The sequence below is a fragment of the Telmatherina bonti genome (genome assembly GCF_933228915.1).
Source record: "Telmatherina bonti genome assembly, chromosome: 20".
NCBI classification, from domain to species: Eukaryota; Metazoa; Chordata; class Actinopteri; order Atheriniformes; family Telmatherinidae; genus Telmatherina; species Telmatherina bonti.
In genome coordinates this window covers 18,854,250-18,881,579 of record NC_136618.1, presented here as the reverse complement: position 1 = coordinate 18,881,579, position 27,330 = coordinate 18,854,250, and the positions used below count along the sequence as shown (strand labels likewise).

At 39.7% G+C, this 27,330-nt stretch overlaps 2 protein-coding genes across 2 annotated transcripts; one reads left to right on the top strand and one right to left on the bottom strand.

The window, feature by feature from the left end:
* Positions 1-1,420: 1,420 nt before the first annotated feature.
* Positions 1,421-10,411, top strand: pcolce2b (procollagen C-endopeptidase enhancer 2b; the record flags this gene model as incomplete). The annotated part of the gene is made up of 9 exons (XM_079259902.1): positions 1,421-1,554; positions 1,871-1,979; positions 2,392-2,647; positions 3,404-3,528; positions 3,689-3,825; positions 3,930-4,093; positions 5,031-5,114; positions 8,736-8,903; positions 10,281-10,411. The coding sequence occupies 9 exons, from the start codon at positions 1,421-1,423 to the stop codon at positions 10,409-10,411; spliced, it is 1,308 nt and encodes a 435-aa protein (XP_079116028.1).
* Positions 10,412-11,889: 1,478 nt separating this feature from the next.
* On the bottom strand, positions 11,890-26,076 carry trpc1 (transient receptor potential cation channel, subfamily C, member 1; the record flags this gene model as incomplete). Its single annotated transcript, XM_079259950.1, has 13 exons — positions 11,890-12,117; positions 13,144-13,338; positions 13,637-13,838; positions 15,104-15,288; positions 18,246-18,392; positions 19,553-19,692; positions 21,427-21,763; positions 22,302-22,497; positions 22,626-22,757; positions 24,544-24,746; positions 24,871-24,972; positions 25,051-25,205; positions 25,911-26,076. The coding sequence occupies 13 exons, from the start codon at positions 26,074-26,076 to the stop codon at positions 11,890-11,892; spliced, it is 2,388 nt and encodes a 795-aa protein (XP_079116076.1).
* Between the last annotated feature and the right edge of the window lie 1,254 nt (positions 26,077-27,330).

The following is a 27,330-nucleotide window of genomic DNA, read 5'->3' as shown; positions in this document are numbered from 1 at the left end:
AGGAGGGGGAACTCCCTGGACAGGTCACCAGTTCATCACAGATTTTTCCATGTCATCATTCAGAATAACTCCAGCATGTCTGCCAACAGGTGCTCTCTCTCTCTCTCTCTCTCTCTCTCTCTCTCTCTTTGGTTGCACAATACAACACTCTTGATCTGTCTTCACCTATTCTCAGGAAGGTAGTCGCAGAGAAAGAGTGGCCTTATTCATCCTAAATACTTTTCCTTATTGGCTTTGGAAATGGAAAATATATATGCTTACCATTGACTGGAATATCCAGTTTGTCTCTCAGAGGTACTGCCAAAGTTTTAGCACCTGGCCAGCAATTTTCCAAAAAACTTTGCTTTTTCAACCTATTGTTTTCACCACATTCTGATATGTTTTTTTTTTTGTTTTTTTTAAAAATTAATTTATTCATGCTCTCAATCAGTTGTAGCACTGATAACTGTTTTGTGAACCATATAGCTCCAATAAGTCAGCTATGACCCACTGATCAGACTGGGTCTTGTCTAGTGGGTAGCTTATGTGGCTGGTTTTATTACTCCCATCCAAATTGAGTGTAACTAATAAAGGCCAAATGTAAACCACAGAAAATGGCACAAAAGCTATTAAAAAAACTGATCTAGAGCTGGTGCATTACTTTTAAATCCTTTAAAAAAAAGTAATAAACATTTATTCCATGGTTCATTAAAACTGAATCAAACTGAGACTAATAGGTTAAGATCTGATAAATTGTTCACCCTCTAGATGTGGAGACATTGATGGTTTCTTTGTAGAGCACTAAATGCATTTGTTTTGTTTTTGGATTTTTAATGTTTTGTTTTTTTGCTATTTCCTTTTTAATTCAATACAGCTGCATCACAGACAGGAGACTCCATTTAAAGTAAATGCCCATCTGTTATATGCTTTATATTTAATCCAGTAGGTGGAGCTCTGATACTCTCTTCCAGCTTTTAATCTCACCTGGAAACACACTGACAAGCAAAGGCAATTACAAATTTAAAAACAAACAAACAAACAAAAAAAACAAAAAAACAAAACAAACCCCTAGCCTGTTTAAGCTGGTGTTAAATACACATTCTTTTAGGAAAAGTGGGACACTGATGCGTCATGCTACCAAGTCTCAACATATACGCTCCATATGGTCTATATTTATTGTAACGTTAAACCATGTAGGGGTTTGTTATTCAGTCAAGTTAACTCATGCCAGCTCCCTGGAGCTTTTTCATAAAACCAGGTGAAGTAGGGAGCCAGTGCAGGACCCAACACCCTCCCAGCGCGCCTTTCATCCTTTTTTTTTCATGCTCCGTCCCTCCTACCAGGACAAACGCTATATTCATGTACTTGAGGTTGCAGTCGCTCAAACTCCCCGCAGGAAGTCCTGGGTACTTTTCCCTCACCTTTTCAGCTGCTGAGCACAATGCTGGTCATGCCACGGAGTGAAAACAGGAGAAGTGTCTGCTCCATCTACCCAACAATGTGGACAACATGCAGCATTTTCAGCGCATGGACTCTTCTGTTCCTGACCGAAGTCTGTGCGCAGTCTCAGCGGAGGTACAGCTTTAATTCTTCTTTATGAAATTTATCCGAACGATTAACGAGACATCAATGTGCCTAGGATCTCGTGAAAGATCCTAGGAGGAGGACAAGAGTTTTTTTCCCCCTCCAAATTGATATAAAGACATTTTGCGGTCTGAGTTGCTCCGGGACATTTTTTTGCGCATTGGCGATGAATTACATCTTAGCTAAATTAAATGCTGACTGTCATCAAGTTTTCAATGTTTATTTTAATTATAGTATCATCTTCTTCATCATCATCATCATCATCATATGATTGCCTATTTATAGTAAATATTTTTTCCCCCTCCAGACCAATCTTCACATGTGGCGGAAACATCACCGGAGAGTCTGGAGTGATCGGGAGCCAAGGGTACCCAGGAGTTTACCCTCCAAATACGAAGTGTGTATGGAGAATCACTGTGAGTCCAGTTTAATATTCAGCATAATCTCGGACATGTTCTGGTTACTGCAAATATACCAAAAAGAAAACAAAAAACAAACAAAAAAAAAAAAAAAAAAAAAAAAAAAAAAACACTGACAAGACACTTTGTTGGCTAAGCCTTAACTACCAGTTTCATTCTAAAAATACGTGTCCACATCCACAGCTGGCTTAAACTTGCTTTGTTGAGTGGTTCTACTACCTTATTGGACTTTGAAGCAGTGAGGCATGATGGTATAACTGTTGCCTTTATTATGAGATAAACAAGTGCTGCACCACGTTGAATAAATGAACAAAAACTTGTATTAAACATGTTTCCATATTTTTTGAAACAATGTCAAGTTTCAAAGGATATACTTGCAGTGTCGTTTCCTGTGTGATCTCCCACTCAGGTCCCTGAAGGTAGAGTGGTGGTGTTATCATTTCGCTCTATTGATCTGGAGAGTGACAACCTGTGTCGCTATGACTACGTGGATGTTTACAGTGGCCATGTCAATGGGCAGAGACTTGGTCGCTTCTGTGGGACATTCAAGCCAGGAGCCCTCGTTTCTACAGGCAACAGGATGCTTCTGCAGATGATATCTGATGCCAACACCGCTGGAAGTGGCTTCCTTGCTGTTTTCTCTGCTGCCTACCCTTATGAGAGAGGTAGGGCAAACGTGGATACATTGTTGACTCATTTAGTCTTCAAGTGTTGCCGGGTTGTGACTGTGTGGACAGTATAACCCAAGCAAACAAAGCTATGTGGGACTGTGATAACAAAAAGTTACTTCAGACTGTCCAGACAAGCAGAAAATTCTGCATAATGTCACAATTCACAGTCAAAACTCTTTATTTTTAGAAAAAAATGGAGGAACTTTGTTGGTTTTATTGGTGAGAACAGGGCTTCAGAGTTTATGTTCGTGCAGACAAAAATAGAGCTGGATCTCAGCTGTATTCACAGCATGATATTGAATTCCACTGATTTTTTTTCTCTTTTGTATACTTAGGCTAAAGGTATCCCCTTTTCCTGTATGCAGTTTTCTGATGGCTTTTGAGGAATTTTAATGGGTACTTTCTGGACCAGCAACCAGACAGCTGATATGGATGTTGTTAAAGTGTTTATTGGGCTCATATAAACTTAATTATAGCTAAAAGATTGTTGTTATGCTGCTTTTAATGTTACTATATGTGCCATACATGTGTCACATCTATTTTTATCATTGGGCTAAACTGTAGTCCTCTGTAATGTTAAAAAAAAAAAAAACTAAACAAAACAACTAAATCAAAGTTCATGTTGTGTGGAAAAATTCAGCCCAAACAGCTTCTGTGTTTAATGAACTGATGCTTCTGTGATGACTAACTGCAATACTGGAAATATCTTGGGTTTTTAAAGCATGAGTAATGACTAAATCGTCTCTACAGGAGACCAGTACTGTGGAGGACGACTGGACAAGCCCTTTGGGACTTTCAAAACGCCTAACTGGCCCGACAACGACTACCCTGCTGGGGTCACCTGCTCCTGGCATATAGTGGCACCAAAGAACCAGGTCAATTATTGCTAGTTCAAATAAAATTAAATAAAACTAAATTTAAAAAAAAAAAGAAAAAAGAAAAAAGGACTGGTAAATGGCTTTTAAAGGTCAAAGAAACAAATCCTACAAGCCTCTGCATGAAAAAGACATTTCTGTAATTTGTCTCCTGCTGCAGATTATTGAAGTGAAGTTTGAAAAGTTTGATGTGGAACGAGATAACTACTGCCGCTACGACCACGTCTCCATTTTCAACGGGGCAGAAATAAATGACGCAAAGAGAATTGGCAAATACTGTGGCGACAGCCCCCCAGCGTAGGTGATTTCTGTCATGCAGCAGGTACTTTTTTCAGTAAGTTGTCTGTGCTGTGATTACAACTCAGTTTATCCTCAGTCTGCTCTCCTGTGCCGCTCTCTAGGCCAGTATTTTCAGATGGGAATCAGCTTCTGATCCAGTTCCTGTCGGATCTCAGTCTGACTGCAGATGGCTTCATCGGACACTACAAGTTCAGACCAAAGAAATCCCCCCCTACCACTGTAGCACCCACCACCACAACGCTGCCAGCCACCACTAGACCTATACGTATGTAGCAACTTGATTCCTATAAAACAGAAACTGCGGATGCAGCTTCTGTGCTGCTGTATAGTTTTGTTAACATGTGGATTTTGTCTGCTGCTTTAAATGTGAGGGGGGATTCGGAATCTGCTTACAATAACAGATCGGGAAAAGATAGAAAACTTCTTCAGTAATAGTGCAATCTGGCTGCATTTATATCTATTAACCCAGTCCTCCTTTTTTTTTTTTTACTGCTCATGGCTTTGAAGAGTCAAAGCCGCTTTATATTTAAAGCAATTATGCTAATTATCATCAGTTTATGTTTGGAAAGGCAGTTCATAAACATACTTTAACCTTCAGTTTCCTCTGTACAGTGAGTCCTCAGAACACACAGTACTAGAGTGGAAGTCTCTTTAAATATGCTGCCCAGCACATGTCAAACACAGGACTTGCTAAAATTGTGTGTTTGCTCACATTTTTCTTGTGTAAAGTGCACATAATGCAGGTCAATACACAGTGTGGGTATGTGTATGCACATACAATCATAGCTCATTTCCGTACTAAAACTCACATTCCCACGCACTGTTGTTTTTTCTCTCTGTCCGGCCAGACTGTCAGGCCCCCTGCTATAATGTCAGACTGTGAAACAACTTTCTGGGTGGCTTATCTTCTCTGACTTGTCCCCATTCAGTAAAAAAAAAAAAAAAAAAAAATTTAGTCAGTCACCTTAAGCTGTGATTCTTTCCTTTATGAACTTTATATTATCTCTAACTTGAAAAACAGATGTTCTCCGAATGTCTCTTATGTCTCTGAAGCTGGCAGCCATTCATTTGGGCTCTTTTGTTTCTGTGAATATCCAGTAGATGAACCACAAGTAAATTAGATGTAACCATAGCTTACGTGCTTGCATCAATGACAGACAAAATTACAGATTAAGTTTTCTCCTGCATGTGTGTCTCCGCAGCTCTGAAGTACTCTGTTGCTCTGTGTCAGCAGAAATGCAAAAGACAAGGAACTCTAGAGAGTAATTACTGCTCCAGCAATTTTGGTAAGAGCATCTTTTCTTATTACAATTTACAGTGTGAAAGCCGCAAACACTCATTGATAAATTCCAACTTTTGTTGTGAGAACTGTTGCAAACATGCTTTTACCAAACAGTTTGTAGCAGAAATGCCCAGGATGCACAGCACTGTGCAAAAATCTTGAGCCACGCCTCATTTCTTTGTGTTTTGCTTCCAGGAAGCCAGACTTTCTTGTAATCTACTCCAGTGGTGTTTAGCAACTGTTCTCCAGGATTTCTGAAGGTCTTTCAAAGTATTTTTGGACACTGCCCCCTTTTTGACCACTCATTGCCAATGCCTGAACCATTTTCTGAGGATTATCTTTTAGTCAATCAATAATGAATAAGTTATTTTATTGTTTTTCATTTTTGTTACACTACCTAACACTGCTCTATGATTTATTTTTTTACATAACGTACAACTAAGCAAAAGGAGAGGAAAAAAAGAACTGAATGTTCTTTTTTAATTAGCAGACAGAATTTATTTCCATTTCTTGTTACATCTATGAAAACTACTAAAGATAACAGTTTGGCAGGCATAAATAGTATTTTTGAACCAATAAAATGACTCTCAGAGAGATATTAGCTCAGCATGGTGCGCATGTGTCCTGAAGAAACAGCAAAAATCCAGCAACCGAAACTGGAGCTGAATGATGCATCAGAATTCCAGTGTATCCATTTACTGTTCATCGAGGCCTCATCACAAATCATCTCCATGGAAGAGTGGCTGTCAAGCAGCCATTCTTAAGGGAAAAAATGTTGACGTATGCCAGATGACACAAGACCTGGACTGAAATTCAGCAGCAACTTATCTGTTGGACTGATGAATCCTCCTCAGAGCTCAGAGGCAGGAAGAATAACGGTGATCATAGTGAATATTGACTTGTTAGAATTGTACAACTCATTTGTCTTTTTCCAGGCAGTATATAAAGACATACATACTAGCATAAGACTTAGACACAGTACTACTATACCAGCAGACTGCTTGACAACCAGAAATCTCCTGCATAACAGCTTACACCGCTGATCATGCCTCTATCTTTGCTCCTGTCATTTTTGCTTGTACATCTGAAAGACTTTCTTGATAGCTAGCCAGGAACTGAGTGGCTGAATATTGTGGGACACAGTAACCTTCACTGTAAATCCACCTACCCACCCACCCACACACACACACACTCACACAGCCATGTACAGTGGTTAAAAAAGCATTAAATAACTGTGTTGATTTATGTCTGGCCTTCGTTTGCTTCTCTCCCCCTCTGATGTTTTCCTCCCTGAGATGTTTACTGCATGTGTTAGAATGGCATTTTGCTTTGATTTGCACCAGTAAGTGAGGAACAATGTGGTGGCACATGTGGAAAAATCACCTGTGTGATGTGGTGCCGGAAGTCAGCACATGATACGTTAGAAGGTGATACAGTAGGCTGAAAACAGCTTGTCTAATCAACACTTTAAAGCCGTAGTGGTTTATGATTTTGAAGTGCTATCAGCTATAAACTGCTTTGTAGCAGGAATTGAAGCAGGCATGTTTCATCTCTGTCAGGAAATGAAAAAGGGACTCTGTAAAGTCAAGACATATTGGTATGATCAGTATAAAGAATCCCGTTCATGCTGAATGAACCATGGTTCTGTCTGACTCCACCGGCTCTGCTCTCACCTGCTGCCGCTAAATCTCTGTAAGTCTGAGCAACAAATCTGTATGTTTTGTACTTTTGGTGACCAGGTCAGATGAAAACAGGAAATGCCTGAAACTTTACCTCCATTGTTTAGCAGTAACAAGCTGAACGCAGAGATCTGGGGGCAAATGGCAACTCTTTGTTCTTTATTAAACTGTAAAACGAAGTTTCTGAAACTAGACCTTATATTTACCCCGACCCTTGCCCCTCAGAGCACTGTAAGCTTGTGATGAGAGAAAAAACTGTAAAAAGGTCATGAAGGGGAGTTCTGATAGCCTGAACGGAAATGCTGAGAGACTCAGTTGTTAATTCACATCAACACTTTTTACAGGCTGGCTGCACTTCTAAAAATGAAGTAAAAAGTGGTGCACACACATTCACATTTCTCTCAGTTCGTTAATGTTTCCAATAAAACAAAAGACTTCCTTCACTGCCGCTGTCTCTTTGTTAAATCTAGGCTCCTTTTTCTCAGAGACTATTTGCTGTTAATCCATTTGTTTATTCGCTTCTTACCAGAAACATCTTGTAGACTTCTGTTTATTTCAGCCTTGTTTAAGCAAACTGTAAAACTCACGTTTCAGTGCTTTCTAATTAGCTTCCTAGCACAAAAGTTGCATCCACTTTTATTAGAGAGTGTTTTATAACTATGTATGCTGCTGTCGTCACTGTATTTGTGAAACCCTTCCAGACAACACACTCCTCTGGCGCTTGTTAATGAGAGCCTGTCAGTCAGTGAACTCTTACTGTAATTGTACCTACATATATGATTTCGAGGAAAAGATTAATGCTTTTGTAAACAGATCCTAAGACATTTGGATACTTATGTAACAGTGTATAGGCTTCAAGTGAAATACAGCATGTTGAGAAGTGATTGACTCATCCTCAGTATTTCATTTCAACACCTCATAAAACTCCTGGGTTGTCCACCGTCCATCTGTAGAATGAAAAACCTTGCCATCATTTTGGCAGGATTTGGCTCATTCTGAGCAGACTGTATTTCATTAAACCTCAGAATTCACCTGCATGTCTGTGATTTTAGTTACATCATCTAAACATCAAGTGACACGTGGCTTTTGGAGACCGTCACACTGTCTAATCATGTTTTAGAGATGATATAGGATTGGATGAACTCTATTCATAGTTTGTTTACTTCTTTTCTTTCTTTCTTGCTTGTTTTCAAGAAACACTATCCCAGAAGTACTCATGCCTTGTTGGGAAAACCAAATCTAATAATTCAGGATGTAAACTGAACCATCTGCATTTGTTTTCTTGAATTCTTTTCTTTGTGACCTTGGTGAGGATGTATTGTCATGCTGAACAGTTCTTTTCTTGACTATATACACAGACGATGCCATCGCCATTAATGTTTTGCTTTCACTGCCACTTCTAAACTAAAATTTTTACTTTTTCCTTTACTTTCCCACTCCATTCATCAACTCCAGCCTTTTCCCCTGCCTTAACATTTTACCTTTCACAACAACAAAAGGACTAGAGGAAAATGTTCCTCTGGGTTTTTCTGTTTGTTTTGGACAAGAATGAACAGGATAAATGAGTTCAACAAATGGCAAAGATGTTAAAAAGAAGAAGTTAATAATAACGTTAAAACAGTGAAAAGGCAGAAATTTGAAACAGTAGTGTTTTAAAAACACTTAGTTTGGGTTTTTCATACACAAACCAACTGGTGGAGATCACTCAAGCAGGTTTATTTCCACATTTTTTTCAAAAAGAAATTTATCAAAGTCTCCAAACTTCCTCTACCAAATGGTAAACCAGGACCTTAAAGTGTTAACGTTTGTTCTTTCAGTTCATATCGATGATCTGGTAAACAGCTTCAAAACAATCGGGACATTTTCTACTTTTATCTGAAAATAGCTGCAACTGTTCAGCACTTCTCTATGTTTTGTGCAATCACCTTTTTTTGTGTCTGTGACAGTGATAACTGGGACAGTCATTACTGCTGTGATGAAGGGAGGAAGCATGTACGCCACTGTCTCCATCATCAATGTGTTTAAAGAAGGCAATCTGGTTATCCAGCAGGCGGGGAAAACCATGAGCACCAAGATCATTATTCTGTGCAAAAAGTGCCCATTTATCAGAAGAGGTGAGTGCACTGCTGGAGTCAAGTGATATTTTTCATGTATTTACACTGCCTGACCAAAAAAAGAAGTTGCCACTTCTAAACACATAAATAGGAGCCTTCTGTTGGATAATTACTGCGTGGGCCATCAATTTTCAGCTGGTTAGAAGATTTTTAACCTCCTCTAATGCAACGAGTAGCTTCTTATTTCTTAACCAACCATTTGGAAAGATGCATCCTGTGTCATTAGATGTTAGTCTGTTAAAAAAAAAAAAAAAAAAAAATCAAATCATGGCATGCATCAAACTGAGAAAACACCAAAGAAGATTGTAGAAACAACCAAAAATTGGATTAAGAACTGTCCAACACTTTATGAAACCCTTGAGGAAGACGTGGTTGAAAGAAATGTAGCTGATAAAAAAATCCTGAATGTTTGTGATAGGTAGAAATCGAAAAGAATAAAAACAACAGCAGACTATGTTTAATAGTGGAAGTAAGAATGTCTACAAGCACAATGCAAAGGGAACTCAACTCCCTCAACCCTGCATCAAGGAAGGAAGAGAGGCAGATGAAGTGATAACTTAGTACCTACTGTACAATCTGTATGAACTGGGGTTGCTGCAGCTGGTCAGATACAGGTTAGGTTCAGTAACTTGAATGAGATAAGCTGACTATCTGAATGAGCAGGGAATTCTACCAATGGATGTTTTCTTCCCTGATAGCACGGGCATATTCAAAGATGACACTGTCAGGTGTGATCAGACTCAAATTGTAAAAGAGTGAATCAGGGAACATGAGACATCGTGTGTGAAACAATGTGTGAAATGATGGTGACAATGATGGCACAGGCTGTCTAAACCACAGTTCAGACCATTGTGTATCTTTGGGATTTGCCGCAGAATGCTTTGCACCGTGGTCAGACACTCCCATCATCATTACAACATGCCTTGCTGGCTGAAAATAAATCTCACGATGTTGCAGAAGCTTATTGTAACAGTGCTGCAGCAAAACCATCAATCAAAGCTAAAGATGGTCCCACAAAATATTAGCATGCAAATTTTTTACTTTTTTTTAGTGTCGACTGTATTTTTGGCCAAGCAGTTTATGAAGAAATAAAAGATTTGTGATCATGTAAAACTCCATGAAAATGTTTCTTGCTGACTGTTTTGAATAACCAACGGCTCTGAGTTTGCCTCCTTTGATTTGCCGTCAGGCTCAACCGAACTACCCAAAGTGTTAGGTGAGCGGCAGAACTCACTGCCCAAACAAAATATGTTTATATGTATGCATATAAACATAAGCTATACAGACGTGCCATGCGCAGAATCTCATATTCGGCCTCCCTGAATGTCTCTGCCGTTCCGCCACTGCATTCAGGTTTGTTTTGTGTGACCTATCCAGGCTTGAACTACATCTTCATGGGACAGGTGGACGACGAGGGCCGGGGGAAAATTGGCCCGCACCACTTTGTCATGGCCTTCAAGGCAAAGAACCAGAAAGGACTCAATGTTCTGAAAAACAAGCAGTGCTGAGTTCAAGTAGCTCCGAGGATCTCCGCTGAACCGGCCTCCCCACGGCTCAGCTGTGGATGGAAACAATTAAGCAGAAAACAAATCTCCTTCTCATTGACACCAACATGGACCACAAAATAAAACGAAATCTGGGTAAAAAGTTGCCAGCAAAACAGAATGTGCATGATTTATTCACTTAAAGGAAAATAACATTGGTTTTTGTATTTTGTTGCAGTCTGTTGGGTCTTTTGGAACACACAAAGCACTGAGTTTTTCCAGCCTTCTTTTTCCGCAACACTCTGTCATTGTGTTTTGCAAACGAGCAGTAATACTTGTCGAAATTTCCACTTCTTTTCACACATCATTCCTAGCTTAGTCGCATTCCTGTCACGCTCCAAGTGGTGGCTGAAATTGTAGCCTGAAACAGTGCACATCTGTTCTGATGTCCCATAGTGGCACGTGTTGCCTAAAATAATTCAATTCTGCCCCCAAACTCCCCGACTTCAAGGCTGCAGAATACAAAGTGAATGACCTGGATTGATGCTTTAAAGAAAGAAATCTGTCCAGCAAAGTCGTCTCAGATTTGTCATGTACAACTAATATCTGCAAGGGATTAATCACAGTTTTTATGATGATGTAACAAAGTGATTTCAACGTTTTGTCTTTGGTTTTTAATGGGAAGCGTTGGGTGTTTTAAATGTGGTGATTAAAGTGCAATATTTAATATGTTTCAAATTCCTTTAAAGAGATTTGTCTGATTTTATGTGAAACCTTCCGAGCCAGAGCTCTTTTCTTCACTCTATGGATGCCATCAATGCATATCATTAACTCGCTGCCAAAAGATATTTTCATAAGGAAAAGGTTTATGAATATTATTTATATTTTACTGTTTTCATTTGCCCAAATAAACTTCTTTAATATTTTCCTTTTGCATGGCTCTCTGTACAGGAATGTTCTCTGAGATGCCTAATAGTATTTGAAGTGTTGTGTTTGGGGAAGTCAAGGCGACTATGCTCTGCTAAGCATGAGAATGGATCAGGTGTGTGCAATGTGACTCTCACATGGTCTGGAACACCAGGGAGCTGGCTCCACAGTTTCATTTTTTTCAGGACTTTCCGACCTTCTGTAGCCAAGAAAATTTCATGAAGAGAAATGAAAGTAAAAGTAATTTAAACCAAGGAAAACGTCTTTGTCTCTGTATGCAAATCAATTCTCAGAGAGTCAAATTTTCCATAAATCTTTATTTATCTTCCAGTTGAAAACAATGGCTTCCTTTATTTACAAAAAAAGTTAAATAGTAGAATAAGAGATAGCGGGTCCGAGTCTGCAGGCTTTGGTGCTTGAGTAACTATTATTTGAATGAAGTTCCACGTTTTAAAGGTGCCTCTGTGACTCGGAAGAGCAGACTTTTTTGCACATGCTCAGGCCAGATAACATCCCTAATAAATATAAAGCAAAGATTTTTATGCAGAGTAGCAGGAAGGAAAACAGTTTTTGTTTTAGCTCCTTGGGTAGAACATTGCGTATTTGGACGTCCGGAAGCCCAGCAGGTCTCTCATCTCATTGCGAAACTTGGACAGGTCTTGACGCAGGTCGTTCAGATTTTCCACTGTGGCCTGGTCTGTGCTCTGCATCTTCTGCCGTGTTGAGGTCAGGTAGCGGTGAACCAGACAACACATGATCTTCTGGTAGTTCTCATCACGCTTTAGTTTCAGGTTCTTCCACTCCTGGATGGAAACAGCAGGGAAGGAATTTAGAGTGGTGGCAAGTTATTGAGTAAACTTTTTTTTTTTTGTGGGGAATAATCACAATAATATATTTTAGTTTCAATGACTAAAAATAATTATTAAAACTAATTTACAGAAAATTATTTTTGAAAATACCTTTATCTTTAATTCGGTAGCTTATTTGAATATTTAACACATTAAAAAAAGAATTTTTAGTATATTCACTGACCAGCTTTACTTTATTTGCTGCCAGAAACAATCCAAAAAGTTGTAAAAGAGGTAAAGACAGACAGAAACATTTGTAGAATATCTAAGTAACACTTTCTTTAAATATTCTATAATTGGTTGATTACTTGGTCATAGGTAACGGTGTCAGGATTTTATAAAAAATAAAAATAAAACCCTTCATCAAAGAATTTTTATTTCCAAGAAAGGATGGTTCCCTGTTTTATGCCAAACCTGGAAAATAAAACCAAATACATGAGCTTGGGAATACATTTGAAAACCAATTGCAACCAGAAATGTAACTTAAAACTCTATTATGCAAAGGAAAGATAGGACACATTAGTTCTGTGCAAGAACTGAATCTCTGGGTTTAGGGTTATCTTAGATAAACATAAAAAACAGTCCATTATTCTGTACAAGTCTGGTTCAGCTTTACAAAGATAACAAGTGGCTGTTATCAGTAAATGGTGCAAAAGCTACAATATGAGACATATGCTAATGTAAAGATAGCATCTCTTCCTGAGAGGTTTGTGGTTATTTCAGCAGGACAATGCCAGACTTCATTCTACTTGAGTCAGATCATCTGTGCTTGACTGCTTTGTCTACAATCCAGACCTCTCTCTGAATGAAAGCATATGAATCTTAATTAGTCAAATTAAAAATCCACAGACTGCAAAAAGGCTGAAATTACGCATTCAAGTAGCAATAGACACAGATTTCTCCAAAAAACAAATCTCTATCTTTTGAGTGCATTTTAAAATAAAACTTTGGAAAGTGTGTTTGATGTCCATTTTCTCTCACCTTAAGACTATTCTGCCTCTTCATCTTGCCCTTTGTAGTGTGTGAACAGATCCACTTGCTCAAGCTGGTCACCAAGTAGCAGACAGTCTTTGGTGAGGGGAGGATATTGAAAGGTGGCGGCAGAGTACACTTGTCATCAAAATAGCTGAGCCAGAGTTTGGCCCTTGCAAACTTCCATTCCTTATCCTCGTGATTCTGCAACAGACCAAAAGAGATCAAGAACTTTGAGAGTAAAGCACTCAGAATTTCACCCATTTGTGCTACAAGAGGAATTGTGAAAATGCCATTATTTTTGTAAAGGGACTTAAACTGGATATAAATAGCATGGTTCCATAAAAAACTATTAAACATCTGTGGAGCAGTTCATGGGAGAAATTGAGAGAAATGAACAGAAAATGAAAACAATTGCTAATTCAGGTCCAAATTTGTTAAAAAAAAAAAAAAAAAAAATAGCCTCTGACAGTAAGGAGAATTTTCAAAAGTTTGGACTTACTGCAATTTGCCTGAAACTTTTATGGAGCATGGCCACCAGCAGCTTGGTCAGCACAATAACAACCACTATGTTGTAGGTGCCAATGATCATGGCACCAACAAAAGAGCGCAGTTCCTCCGTGTAGTTGATGCGAGTGACGAAGAGTGCAACATGTGCCAGCGAGAAAATGTACCAGAACAAGGCATAGCAGGTCCCGATAAACCTGGAAGACAGAATAAGAAGATACATGAACACTTTCCACATCTAACAGGAGGATTTAATGTTATAAAGCAAAAGCTAAACACTGCTGCAGAGAAAACTGTGCAGAAGTTATTGAGTAATTGAGTAGACTTTCATTTACAACCTGACTTTTGACCATAAAACTGCCTTCCACGGAGCTCTAAAATTAAACAAATATGACACATTTCACTGAGCCTCAGTTAACATAATAACCATCCATTTTCTACATACACTTATCCTCTTCGCCAGAATGAGAGCTGGAGCCTATCAGAGCTATAACAAGGTGAGTGGGTTAGGCAGGAGGCCATACCCTGGACTTAAATCATTTCAGGGATAATGAGCTGAAGGAAATATCATTTATTATAATTCACACAGTGCAGGACTCCACTTATGAGGCATGTGACATCTTCATTAGATCCTTTCTGAAGAGACTCATTTAAAAGAAATCTCCTCCAGAAAACCTACAGACATAATCCGCATTTTCCCTAAACTCTGAAGTGGTTGTCTGTCTTTGCTCAGTTATAGTAACAGGTTTTGTATATTAACATGTGGTTAATTCAATAAAATGTTTAAAAACAGTTAGATTAGTTATTAGGTAAGTCTTAGAAAAACCGGTCATGTACCTATGACCGGTTTTACATAATTAAGGTTATCAATTAAGCACAAAAATTTTTTATGTTTAGTTGAATATAATATTATATTATAAGATACAATATTTCTTCCCTGTGATGATGCAAATTAGTGCTCTATGTTACATCTGTGAAAATCCTGATTAGTGTGGGAGTGGGTCACTGATATATGACTGGCATCTAACAGTGACAGACATATCAGAAGACATTCTGGAGCCAAAATCTGAGATCTCACTTCATCTTTCAGGACGAAAACACGCCCCCACAGAACCAGTATCCTCACAAGATTCTGAACATTTTACCTCATGGTGAATGGGACTAATCAGGCTTTTCATAATTTAACCAGTATAAATATATTTTCTCTCTATATAACAATGGTGCTACTTTCCATTTGTTTTGCTTAATTCATTATATCTCTTTTGATAATGCTCTTTGTCCATATAAATGCAAACTATCCCTCTTTTTTCCCCTTTTTTTCTGTTCTTATGTAGTTTTCTTTAAATTAATTCAAACTTGATTTAGATTATCTTTAAATCCAGTGGTATTAATTCAGAAAATGTCTAATATTTATCACTAACATCACCACAATCCAAAATGAGAACTCTGAGTTTGCCCGTACGTGTGGAAAGCATCATTGCTCTGCTGCTGGCAGAATATGCCCTCACAATCCTTGGTGGTTTTCTTGAAAGGGTCTTTGTGGTCCTTTCCGTAGAGCTGAGTAAGTCCAATAGTGAAGGAAAATAACACGAGGAGGAACAAGCCCAGAAACTTGCCAAACTCCTGCAGCATCTGACCCATGGAGATCTGTGGAGATACAGAGAAATGTCTTGTTTTAGATCCAAACAGGTGTCATCAAAGATAAACATTTTCTTTTCCATGGTTCCGTTACCCTCAATAGTCTTGTTGGGGCCGACAGCTCTGATCAGAGCTTGATCCAAACAATGTTGACTTTTAAAGAGTTTATAGCTAACATTTTAAAAAAGCAAAATGAAGAAAAATGACATAAATCAAGCTCACAGATTCTTGTTTATGTTCTTGTTAACTGTATACCTTTCTCATTACCTAGATTTGAAATAATTATACTTATATATCTTATATTCAGTTTGTTGGACTGCATTTGGAATCTTTACCCATCACATGTAGAGATTAGACTGGTGAATTTTGAAGTCAAATGTATAGCATAAAAACTTCCCTTTACTCTTTAAAATGGACATGAGATGTACATATACAAATGTTTGAATGGTAAGTTTTCATCAGTATTAATTAGTTAAACTTCAGTCTCTGTATTTGTTCACTGAATTTTTTACCTCTGCATTTTATTCCTGCTGTTTTAGAAGATTAGACAGAGTGGAAGCTGACAAGAATTAACGCTTTGCTGCTTTTCAACACTTTCTCAGACAGCCTCTAGCTTATTTTACACCCATGTCCTTGCTTAGCAGGAGTCCCAAATCAGAGAAAAGAAAAAAAACCCCATGACCTTTCAGCTGGACAACTCCCCCTCAAATGTACCTGAGGTAAGACTGACAAACACGATGGATAGTAGGACGTCTTTTCAGAGAACTATTAATGAACTTGAGTGGCTTATTTGTTTAAAAGGGATGCTCAAACTTTCCCTTGCAAAACACAAATTCACCACGTCCAGTGTGACCACTCTGCCCGCACCTCAGGGCGAATTACGACTGGTTTGTTTGTGTAAAACCCACCCAGCTTGTTTGAGCAAAAGGGTTGGTCTAGTGGGGGTAATTCATCCTCTTGTCATTTTTAACCCCCCCCCTCCCCTTGTACATTCCTCAACCCCTTTGCACGCAAGCGATTTAAGAGCTCAGGTTGTTCCTGAAATGCGGAGCCTGACAGATAGCCCAACTTAGTCACTGTACAAACACATCATGAGCGTTATAGTGCCAAACATTGACTAGAGGAGGTCTGCTGTGTTTGAAGAGCTGAAATGTACGTACAAGCAAACACTGTCAACTAAATAACCCAAAGAGCAAACATTACATATTAATTGATGGAAAGAAGATGGTGGAGTTGCAGTTTTGGCTGACAAACGTGTGTGAATATTTCATTTTATTTTAAAAGAAAACAACAAATGACTGAAATTTGGTATTGCAAAACCCAAGCATGGCTTAAGTCTGGAAATCTTAAAAACCGTCAGGTGACCACCAGTTATAACAGATTAATGCTTTCAGTGAGGTTAAGTCTGGGCCGTGAGCAAGCAGCTACACACAGTTTCAGTCACTCTTTCCAAACTCAGCAGTGGCCACTACACCCCAGACATATGAGCTGGCCTCTTCAGGAAAGACAGATTCAGAGAAACATTCATCGGCGAAGCCCCCATAGTCCTGACTCACTGTCTGAGTGTGTATCTGCGTGCATACACATCAGCGAGGGCTTGCTGAGTGCAGCTGGTTGAAATACTGGCTTGTTCAGATATCAGGAGAGTGCTGAAATGTGTGGGTGCGTGTGCATTAGCGGAGAGGTGTGTCTGCCATGTGAGTGTGAGTGAATGTACAGCCACATCTCTTTCTGAAGCTAAGCATTTTTCCATCCTGCCAAGCCAGACGCTGATGTCACAGCGTGAGTGGAACAGCGGTGAGGGAAAGGAAAGGGAAGCTGCCTGGAGATTTAAGCAGAAAAGTGTTCATTAACAAAATTACTGAGCAGCCTTTGTGTTTTATTAGCCAGCTACATAAAATGCATCGACTTAATGACAGGAAGGCATCCCAAAAACCAGACCGATCTGATTGCATACCTGAGGACTGCCTTATGTAATGCAGGTCACACATGGAGGGATAGTTCTGGACTGCCAGCACAGTCAGATGTTGGCTGGTTCTATCGTTTCTTTCAGCCAGCTGGCTGATCAGATACAATATGATGATTTGATAGAAAGGGACACTTTAGGGATGGTAATAGTAAAAGGTCACCATGCTTGTGAAAGGTTGTCATCCCAAACAGATTTTTGGCTTGTTTTATTAATAAAATAAAAAAAATACAAAGAGATGCCCATCTGCTTTATGTCTTCAGGCTATAAAGCTAATCAAATGCAACTCTACTGCTAAATATTTCTGAAACATTTTGCTGCCAGTAGCCGCTGGCAAATCAATGCGTGCTTTTTCAAGACCCACAGAGCTCCTGATTTAAACCATTTCCACTTGAGCTTCATGTCTTCTCCAATGGTCTGCACTTAGGTTGCATTTGAGATGTTGCTGAAAATGCCTGAAGATGCAATTTAATTAGGCCTTAGACATTTCTGGAATAACTGATAAGACTATGAAAGCACAGCATGTCCAGCGAGTTCTGTGAAAATGTGTGCAAAAAGCAAAAGCAGTCGCCCAGAGATGATAACAGCAGAGTGATGCAAATGATGACAAACTGCAAGGCTTTATAATGATGTTCTCCGTTTATTATGAGCATATTACCACATTCATCTCCTGCTCAGATTCCCTGTTCTTATACTAAACACTTATGTTATCATGATACTCATCACCGCTGGTGGGATGCTTATTATGGGCTTGCCCTTGAGTGTTCATATTCACTAAGAGAGGAAGAGAGTGGGTGGTACAAGTGTGTGCTTGTGTGAGTTTCTGTGTGTGTTGCAAAGGAAAATGATAAAAAAAAAAAAAAAAAAAAAAAAAAAAAAAAATGGGTGAGTTGTTTTATAAGAATTATATAAGTATTAGTTTTTCAAAGGGTTTTTATTGATTTTCATGTCATGAAATTTCCACAAAATCCCAATACCTCTGTCGCCACAGCGTTCTTACCTGTAGGGGCCCCAAAATGGAGCTGGTTGTGTACATGAAGAAGAGTCTCAGGTAACTCAGCACATTGGCAAAGGCAAAAAGGCCCTCAGCCACCAGGATGGGATGGAAGGCGTCCCATTCCTTCCTCTCGGAAATCTCTCCTTTGAACTGTAGAACAAATAAACCCTTTTATAACACATATTTATACAGGCTAAGGTGTGCTGAGGACGTTGTTGCTGCTTTGTTATCATTAAGACATGCACGTAATGAACCCACAAACTACCCAGTTCCTCGCACGGCCAATTTTTTTAAAGGGCATTCATCTTTTTTTTTGCATATTCTTGAACCTTTGCTGGCAGATTATTTGCCTGGTTGGGGTAAATCTGTGCTCCAATGACTCCCTGATGTACATTAGAGTCAGATTATGTCAGTTCACACAGCACTGGTACAATGCACAGCTTTGTAGATGCTCCATGTTGTAGCCATTTGCTGCCTTTTGAAATAGGTTGTTGTCAGTCATTTTGCTTTAGTTGGGCTAACAGAAAACTGGAGGAAAAAAAAAAGAATAGATGGTGACTGGCTATCTGTATCAGCATATAAAACTTTATTTCAAGCAAACCTTTCACCCTGTCAACATTGGACTCATGCTATATGTGATAATCCATAGTTGGTGTGGCCTGCACACGAGCATGTCTCCAGAACCTGAGTGTATTCTGACAATCCAATATTCCTTTTAGCTTTGCAAATGGATGCAAAAATGTAACCATAAACTGTCCCGCTGGTAGAGCAAATTATGCTTCTATTACTCTTTATGGACACCCAAGTGTTGCTGTGATGCTTAAGATGTTTCATGTAAAGCTACTACTACTAAAGTCATTTAGCAGATGCTTTTCTCCAAAGTGACTCACATGTGAGAGTGAGAACAACACAAGCAAGAAATCAGTAGGGGACATATCATATGAGTATGGGTCAGACTATTGCGAGTCCAGCTGGACACAGGTGCTGCGATGTACTGCTCAAGGCAGTGCAAATGTTTTTTTTAAAACTGTCTTCCACATTAAATATGCTGAACAAATAAATGCTTGCCTTTCTTCACTTGATAATCCCTTGCAAAGTTTTCCCCAAATTCATGTGAACTGAGATGAAAACAAAATGAAATCAGCTGCGAGGAACTCAAGAATTACTGATGAACTAACTGTGTTTTTCCCATGGAAACTGAAATTCCTCAACAGCTGAATCCAGTGTTTGTTAGTGTTTTTGCCTTTCCAGGAATTCCTGAAAAAACAACCTCCTTATTTAAGAAGCATGTGTGTGTGATGTGTGTGTACCTTGCTATGAGCAACGATCTTAAGGGCGAAGGTGGCTAAGTACAGTGAATTCATCACAAAGCTCAGTTGGTTCCTTGACTCATCCAGAAAGTCTTCCAGCCCTTCATACCACAGACGCTTCACGTCTGACCACACCATTCCTACAGAGAGCAGAAATACACCATCACACACACACACACACACACACACACACATGCACACACATGTACAGTATCACTGGAAAAAGGGATTTTGCTGTCATCTGGAATATTTTAAAAAACCTTTCCAGATTCAGCCATAAGTCATCTCACAGAGGGAGCCCTGGGGAAACAGGAACGTATGGGACTAAAACAAGCGAGATTATGGCTGTGAAAATGTGTCATCTACAAGATTTAGAGATGTATTTGGAATTCAATAAAGATGAGTGTGTGTCTTTCTTTTTTTTTTTTTTTTTTACTACAAATGGAATTCCATTCAGTCTACATACATTGGAGGCATAAGAGGAATCAAGGTGTGGCGTGCCGATGGAAAACAAGCAAAGCAGAGGCAGGTTCGGACACAGAAAGCTCATTTCTCCATCCTTTCATTTGAATTTGAGATCCACTGCAGAAATCAAAGCGAGAAGCAACCATGAAGCCAAATGCAAATGTGCACTTAAAATCTCACAGCATCTGAATTCCTCATTAATATGAGCCATTCGGTTCAGAGGCATAGCAGCAAAGGATGGCCAAGGAGAACAAAGAGAGGAAGGGAACAGCATGAGAGAAAGAGAGAACAATAAAAAAAAAAAAAAGGAAGAAAAACTTCTACTTTAACTTCTGATTGCTGACTGCAAACATCTAACTCATGTAGGGACTGTAATAGCTGCAGCTCACATCCTAATAACATGAGGATTTTGGTGGAGGATAATCATTAGCAATCTCATCCTTTCCATTACACCCATCTCGCTCGATATGATGATGTTGCAGGGCCCCTGGAGTGTGAATCTTGCAGTGTTTTGAAATAAGGCAACTAAAAAACAAAATGCTGAAAAAGTTCAAATTTGCCTTTGATGTTGCACTTTTTCAGTAGTTAAGCAGCTGCTTTAAGTCAAAGTGTGCTGAGAAAACCCATTATACTTCTCACTAATGACCCAACTACTGATGTCACTCCCACAGCATACAGGACAAATTGGAAATCACCCCACAACCGCTTTCATAACAGTAATAGAAACTAACTGCTTCTACATCCTTTACACATCCTGTCGAGTTTGGCTGTCGGGATGATTCATCAGCCTGGTAATGAAAGAGACGAAACGGATAGAACGGCGTTGCAGAGAGAAGCAGGATGCTAGAACCACATGCACAACAAGGCCATTAATGAGACTGAATGCACATGATAATGGTTTCTTGGCAAAGGAGGAAGGTAGGGAGGTCCGTCTCCGGAGAGACAGAGTTCATTTCAAACTGTCACTAGCCACAAATGATGAGCTAGCTTGTGCATGTTTATGCAAGTATGTTTGAGTGTGTACTGAGCTCGGTGATGCCATTGTTCACATGGGCCACAGGGGAGAAAGAAGAAGCTACTTCTTCTTTCAGTTAGAGGCAGAGCAGACAGATTTAATCCAGCCAAGCCATGCTTTCTAACATTTACTACAGAAAGGGCTATGTGTCATGTACAGCCTGATGAGATTATAGATACAGGATAGTAGACTTTAGGCAGAGCGTAACAGCAATCTTGTGATATTACTATATTAAATTTTGTTTTTTAGAACTTGAATCTTATTCTATTTTCTTTTTATAGCTCTAATTGGTGTATTAAGAGATACATAAGTATTCAGTTATAGCAATCTGACCCTCAGGCATTGAAACCCCCCCCCCCCACAAAGTGTATCATTTACTGGGTAAAGATCTGACCTATGATCCAGAGGATGAGGAGGTAATCTATCATCTCCAGCGCGGGGCCCATTTCGTTTTTCTTGCCCTCGTTGTAGACCAGAGAGTACAGGTTGAGCAGTAGCAGGAAGGTGAAGTAGGAGGCGCTGTGAATGATGAACTTAACAAACGGTGTGTGGATTATCTGGCCGACCCGGGAGCGTGGCACCACCAGGTAACAGACAGAAAGCAGCGGCCAAAGCATGGCCACAGTCAGGACGGTGGCTATCTTTAGGCAGGTGTGTTTGCGCCTGTAGCTGGCTGTCTCTCCGAACCAGACCGTGTTGAGGAACTGCTGGCAGTTGGACTGAGCCACAAACTGTGAAGAGTTAAAATGAGGAAAATGACCAAAACAAAAGCAAAATGAACATGAGGAGGTCCATTTGTAAGTAAACGTTACATAATTATTCTTTCCTTGGAGAAGAGCAAATCAAACAGAGATGTTCTGTCTAAGCTTCATGAATACATATGCACTCCTCATACATGCACCTTTTGGAGCGATCTTATCAGTATCATTCTACCGCTAATAACAGTATGCTATGAACTGCACATGATATATGAGTCAAAGTTTTCACAAAGTAATCCTGGCAATAAATCACCCCACAGCTCCAAACATAAAGCTTCAGTTTATCTTTGGATTCTTTGCCTGGAGGAGGTGCTGCCAAACATGTTTCCCAAAGACAAGCACATGATGTTCTGCAGCAGCTGTTAAGTTTGACAGCAGCTGCAGTAAAACCATCATAAACAGCAATGTGTTATTGTGTCCCTTCCACAAAAGTCTGGATATTGCAGACTGTAATCAGAGGTCAACTCATCAGCTAACATATGCTGCAGATCGCGCACTAACACACACAAACCTCTTTTTGGTTGTATTTGATGGCAAGTTTAAGTCGGCTGAGGTTCATGCGCTCCTCCAGCAAACCTCTCTTGTCGACGGTATCCTCGCTGGATGTGTGATTGAGAATCACTTCGAGCTCCCGGGAGTTTCGAGCCTGAGCCAGCAGGTCCTTAGCAAACATCTTACACTGCTTTGCCAGCTCTTCATAATCGTTCCTGGAATAGAAAAAGAGCTGATTTGGCCTCTTAGTTATTCCTTAGTTATTATTAAAGAGTTTACATAGAGCCTGTGACAGTTTATGTAGCAGCAAGATGGCTGATGGATGCGCAGCAAATGAATGTACCTGAACTCCACCTCCACAAGACTGAGCTCCTTCAGGTCAGTGCTCAGCTCAAATGCTCGGAGTATAGGGTCCTCCTCAGTCAGCATGATGAGAGAGGGGCTGGCTAGGCATCGGTAGATGTCAAGGCGAAACCTGAAGATGAACATTTTTTGTTAAAAGGAAAAGGGAGCATCCAAAAATGTTATGTATGGTACATTAAAAAATAAAAAACATAATACAGCAGGGGTCAAGAAGTGTTTTTGTATGTACAAAAATCCAGACTTCAGTACAAATAAAGGCTTTAATTCTGTTTTCCAAGTCATCTAATCGCATAAGAACGGTCATAAAATGATAATAATCACCGTTTTTAACCTGTGGGCTGTTTACACACCTGCAACCCTACCCTCATATGAAAGAGAATTTCTGAGGGAAATGGAAGATTCTTCGTTATCAGATGTCACAGAAAGTTGGAAAGGAATTCAGGACGATTGATATAAAAAAAAGAATTGCAGTATTATTAAAGTGGTTAAAGGAAAAGATGTTCTAGTAACAGCTAATCCACGGGATATGTGCTTTTACTGTTTAGCTCAGAAAAACCTGATCTTGGAGTTCTGGAATCACAACAGATGCTGAATTTCAGTGATAGCAGTTAAATGTGAAACTCAGCCTCTACAGATGCCACCCAAAGAAATAAAACACACGATGCCACCCAAAGAAATAAAACACACTGCATGCTTGCTTTTTTTTTTTTTTTTTTTTTTTTTTTTAGATGGAACTACTGTACATTATTAAATGTTAATGGAAACTTGGAGAGACCCTTTGCCAGGACCACCACTGTGAATACAGAGAAACAGAGAATTAAGTAGGTTAAATGGGGCTGGAGGTGCAAAAGATAACAAAAGACAGTCGAACAAGGAAGAAAAAAAAACTGTCTAATGAGATGACTCCCAGCATGCAAAGGCTGGCAAAGAAGGAATATTCCACTATAATAATCCAAAACATATTTCTGAAATAACCAAAGCGCCATTACTTTATGGGGTAATCAGAGCAGCATGAAATCACATCTGAAGAACAGCGAGCATCGCCGTCGTAATTTGGTTTCCTCGTGCAGAGGTTTGGGCTGGTCAGGGAAAACTCATTTGGACTGTTTTCAACATTTTACAAACACCTTTCCGTTCAGCTGAGAGGAAAAAGGGAGTGATGTACCGTGACACAATTCTGCATCATTTCACATTGGAGCGACATTGAAAAGACCCGCTTTCACATCTTTTGTGCACTGCAAAAGTGTACAGATGAGAGAGGAAGAAAATGGAGAAGCATTCAGTGTTCTGACTGCTTCCTTTGTACCTACTCTGACCTCGATGTTGTTTGGCAGAAAAACTGCAGACTGATTCATTTAGAGTGATGTGTGGGTGGCTGCACTGCCCTGCTGGGAGAATAAAACTACCCAGCGGAGGAGATTAACCAAATCTCATCTGAAATGAGACACTATCAGAAACAAAACTCGTTGCTTTCCTGAGGAAACGCTGCTGTTGTTGCTCTTTTTCTTTAAATTAAACTTTGATTTCGTATCATATTTCACTGCAGCACCAAAACAAATGTGAAAATGTGAAAAGGTTTTACGGCAGAGGAGGAGCACAGAGCTGAATAGATTCATTTTTGTGCGGTAAAAAGAGGGAAGCATTTAAAAAAACAAAAAACAAAAAAAAAAACTGAGAAATCCTGCATTTTAAGATACTGAGAATATGTTTACAGGGAGCCATGTTTCCAGAATAGCTCATTTGAAATTGATTAACAGCTGCTTTTAAGCACATTTCTTTTTAAGAAAACTAAAACAACCAATGAATCATCGGTCGACCACTTTTCCATGTTACAGAAACATTAATCCTGTTGAAACAACCTTCTGGACGAAGCTGTTGATGTATTTTCTGGCCCGTACCTGGAGTGCCGCAAGCTGTCCTTCTTGTTTTTAGCATTGCACAGCGTGCACTCACAGCCGACAGCATGAGGTCGGGGAAGGGAGATGTCCTGTTTGAGTAGCATAGTCAAGATCTCGTAGTTGTTCCTGTGTGCTGCCAGGATGACTGGAGCCACATCCATGGTGGTGGAATACTCAGGGTTCTGTATCCGCTGCATCAATTTCTGAGAAAGATAGGAGAAATCTCTAAAATACTGTTCAGAATCTATTAGAAAAGGAAAAAAAATGCTTCTCTGTTGTCTGAATTTACAAAGATCTTAGTAAGAGTAAGAATAAGAGGGGACCTACAGCAATTGAGGGCTTGGAAGAGCGCCTTGGCCTGTGGTTGAGAAGGATGTCCACAGCTCCGACAACCTCTGAGTCTATGGCCACCAACAAGGCGTCTGTCGCCTTCACAGAAACAAAAGCACAATTTCGAAAAGAGAAAACAGGCAGAGTGAATTTGTGACATGTTTTGGTGATGGTTACCTGGCAGCCATGTTCAAGCAGAAGCTGCAGGATATCAAGATTCTCATTCTCGATGGTGATGGTCACAGCGTCTCTTCCCAGCACGTCCACACAGTTGATGTTGAGCTCACCGTGCCGGTTCTCCTCCAGCAGTTTCTTCACCATGTAGTAGTCACCTGGCAACATCAGAAACCAAAACTACTAAGAACAGAATCCACTTTGGGGAGTTTGACCCAAATCACATCAATAAGATGTGCACACACTGTAATGACTGCAAGGCCAGCTCTCCAACAGTAAAGGCTCCGCTCCAGCAGCTCCCTTCATCTAGTATAACAATAACAACTCCCTCAAAGGGCAGTTTCTGTAGCTGGGCCATGTTTATAGAGACTTTATATGGTCACAGTGGCAGCTGCTGACTTGCTCACCCAAAACAACTTCAACCTGTGACGTGTGCTGAACTTATCAATGAAATGTTCTTGTCAGACCTGCCTAGTTGAAAACAACCATGCTGCTTTGCTATTTTACTCACACACTGTCTGTCTTGTCTTGTTTGTCTTCAGTTAGTTTGCATTACCTCTCCATGTTGGAGGCTGAGCAGAGTCAGCAGATCAGAGAGGGAAACTTTCAGTGTGTGGCAGCATTCAGCTAAAAATATATTTGAACCCCTGTGGGCAAAATTTCCCAGTTACCATGAAAGCAGCTGCTAGAGTTATTCAGCAAGGGAAAAAAAGAAAAAAAAATGTTCTGAATGTACAGTTTATGGCTTTTATGTGCCTACAGGCCAGTATGAGTTATCCCATAATCATGAATTACATTCATATTATATTAGTGACATTTAATATTGGATAACTTCAGATTAAATGACACAAATAATGACAAACCTTTCTCGCATGCAAGCAGGAAGAGCTTCTCATCCAGCGTGGTTTCCTCCTTCACTTCTCTCACGTCTTTCAAGGCCAGAAATTTGTCCGGAGAGGAGGCGTCCGTGCCCTGGTATAGAGCTGCCATTACGACGGAGAGCGAGTACGGACAAACACTGAAGTGCATCCCACAACAACCCGGCGACCATCACACAGGAAAGCCCATCATATGTGGTGACTTTAGAGGAATCTTTATGTTAGTTAGTTTGTTTTTTTCCCCCCTTAAAGGTTCACAGCGTCGTCATCATCAGAACAAAGCGATGCTGCTACAGTCGCTCGCAAGCAGCGTTTTTTTTCTTCGTCGACTTTTTGTGGTTAGATTATCACCTCTTCCCGTGTGCTTTTTTTTTAATTATTATTTTATTTTATTTTTTTTTACCTTAAATCACAGATTAATCAAGGCGAATGCCTGTTGGAGTCCGACAAACCGATGCGACCTCCGTGTTTACACGCACCATCTTCTCACTTGCAACGCAGGCTTGCTGAGCATCACTTTGGTCCTGATGCTGCTGATGGGGGTTGCTACTGCGCATGCTTGCTCCTCCACTTGCGCGCGGTCGATTTTCGCAGGCGCAAAGCTCCGATGATTCATGATTACGTAACAGTACTTCTTTGTACCATTTGCTGATCACGGTCTGTACAGACATACCTAAAAAATACACGTTATGCCCTGCTGCAAGTTATGTGTTGCCTTTCCTTATGTCAGTACACACTTGAGATGATGCAGCATCTAAATATGGTTTAGCTGGAGAGATTATGGGCAGTGTATGTATATGATCATATCAATGTGGCAGAAGAAAGTATTTCTGTGGTTTCTGGTCTGGTCTGTACCAAATGATGTGCCTACATGAGCATACAGAGTGTGTATCTGATACATTTGGACATGCATGGATGATGTTTACTGCATACAAGGTAATTATATCGAAAGGATAGCAACATGGAAGAGGCATACAGTGCAGTAGTTCTCCTCATGGATCTACAGATTTCCAATAAACAGCTTAAGAAAAATATCTAATGAACTGAGATGTTGAATGCAGAATTATGGCAGGACAGAAAGCAATTACTTGACACAATAAAGCTAATGAACTTCTTAAATTATTTGGTAAGCAGTTTTTATAATTTCCTACACATGCAGCACGATTGCATGCATGTACTGAGAATGAAATATGAGCAAATAATTGTTTTCTGTGCTGGAATATTTTATATTTTATTACGATCTGATACAAAGAAGCGTGCATTTATGACATTGCCTTGTGTCTTTAGAAGCACATTGCAAAACTTATACAGCTCTATTTTTAAATTATTTTAAAATATAAGCCAGACTGTCTGTTTGAATTCAGTGATGCTGTTCTTCTTGCTTTCATCTCCTCTCACATCCACT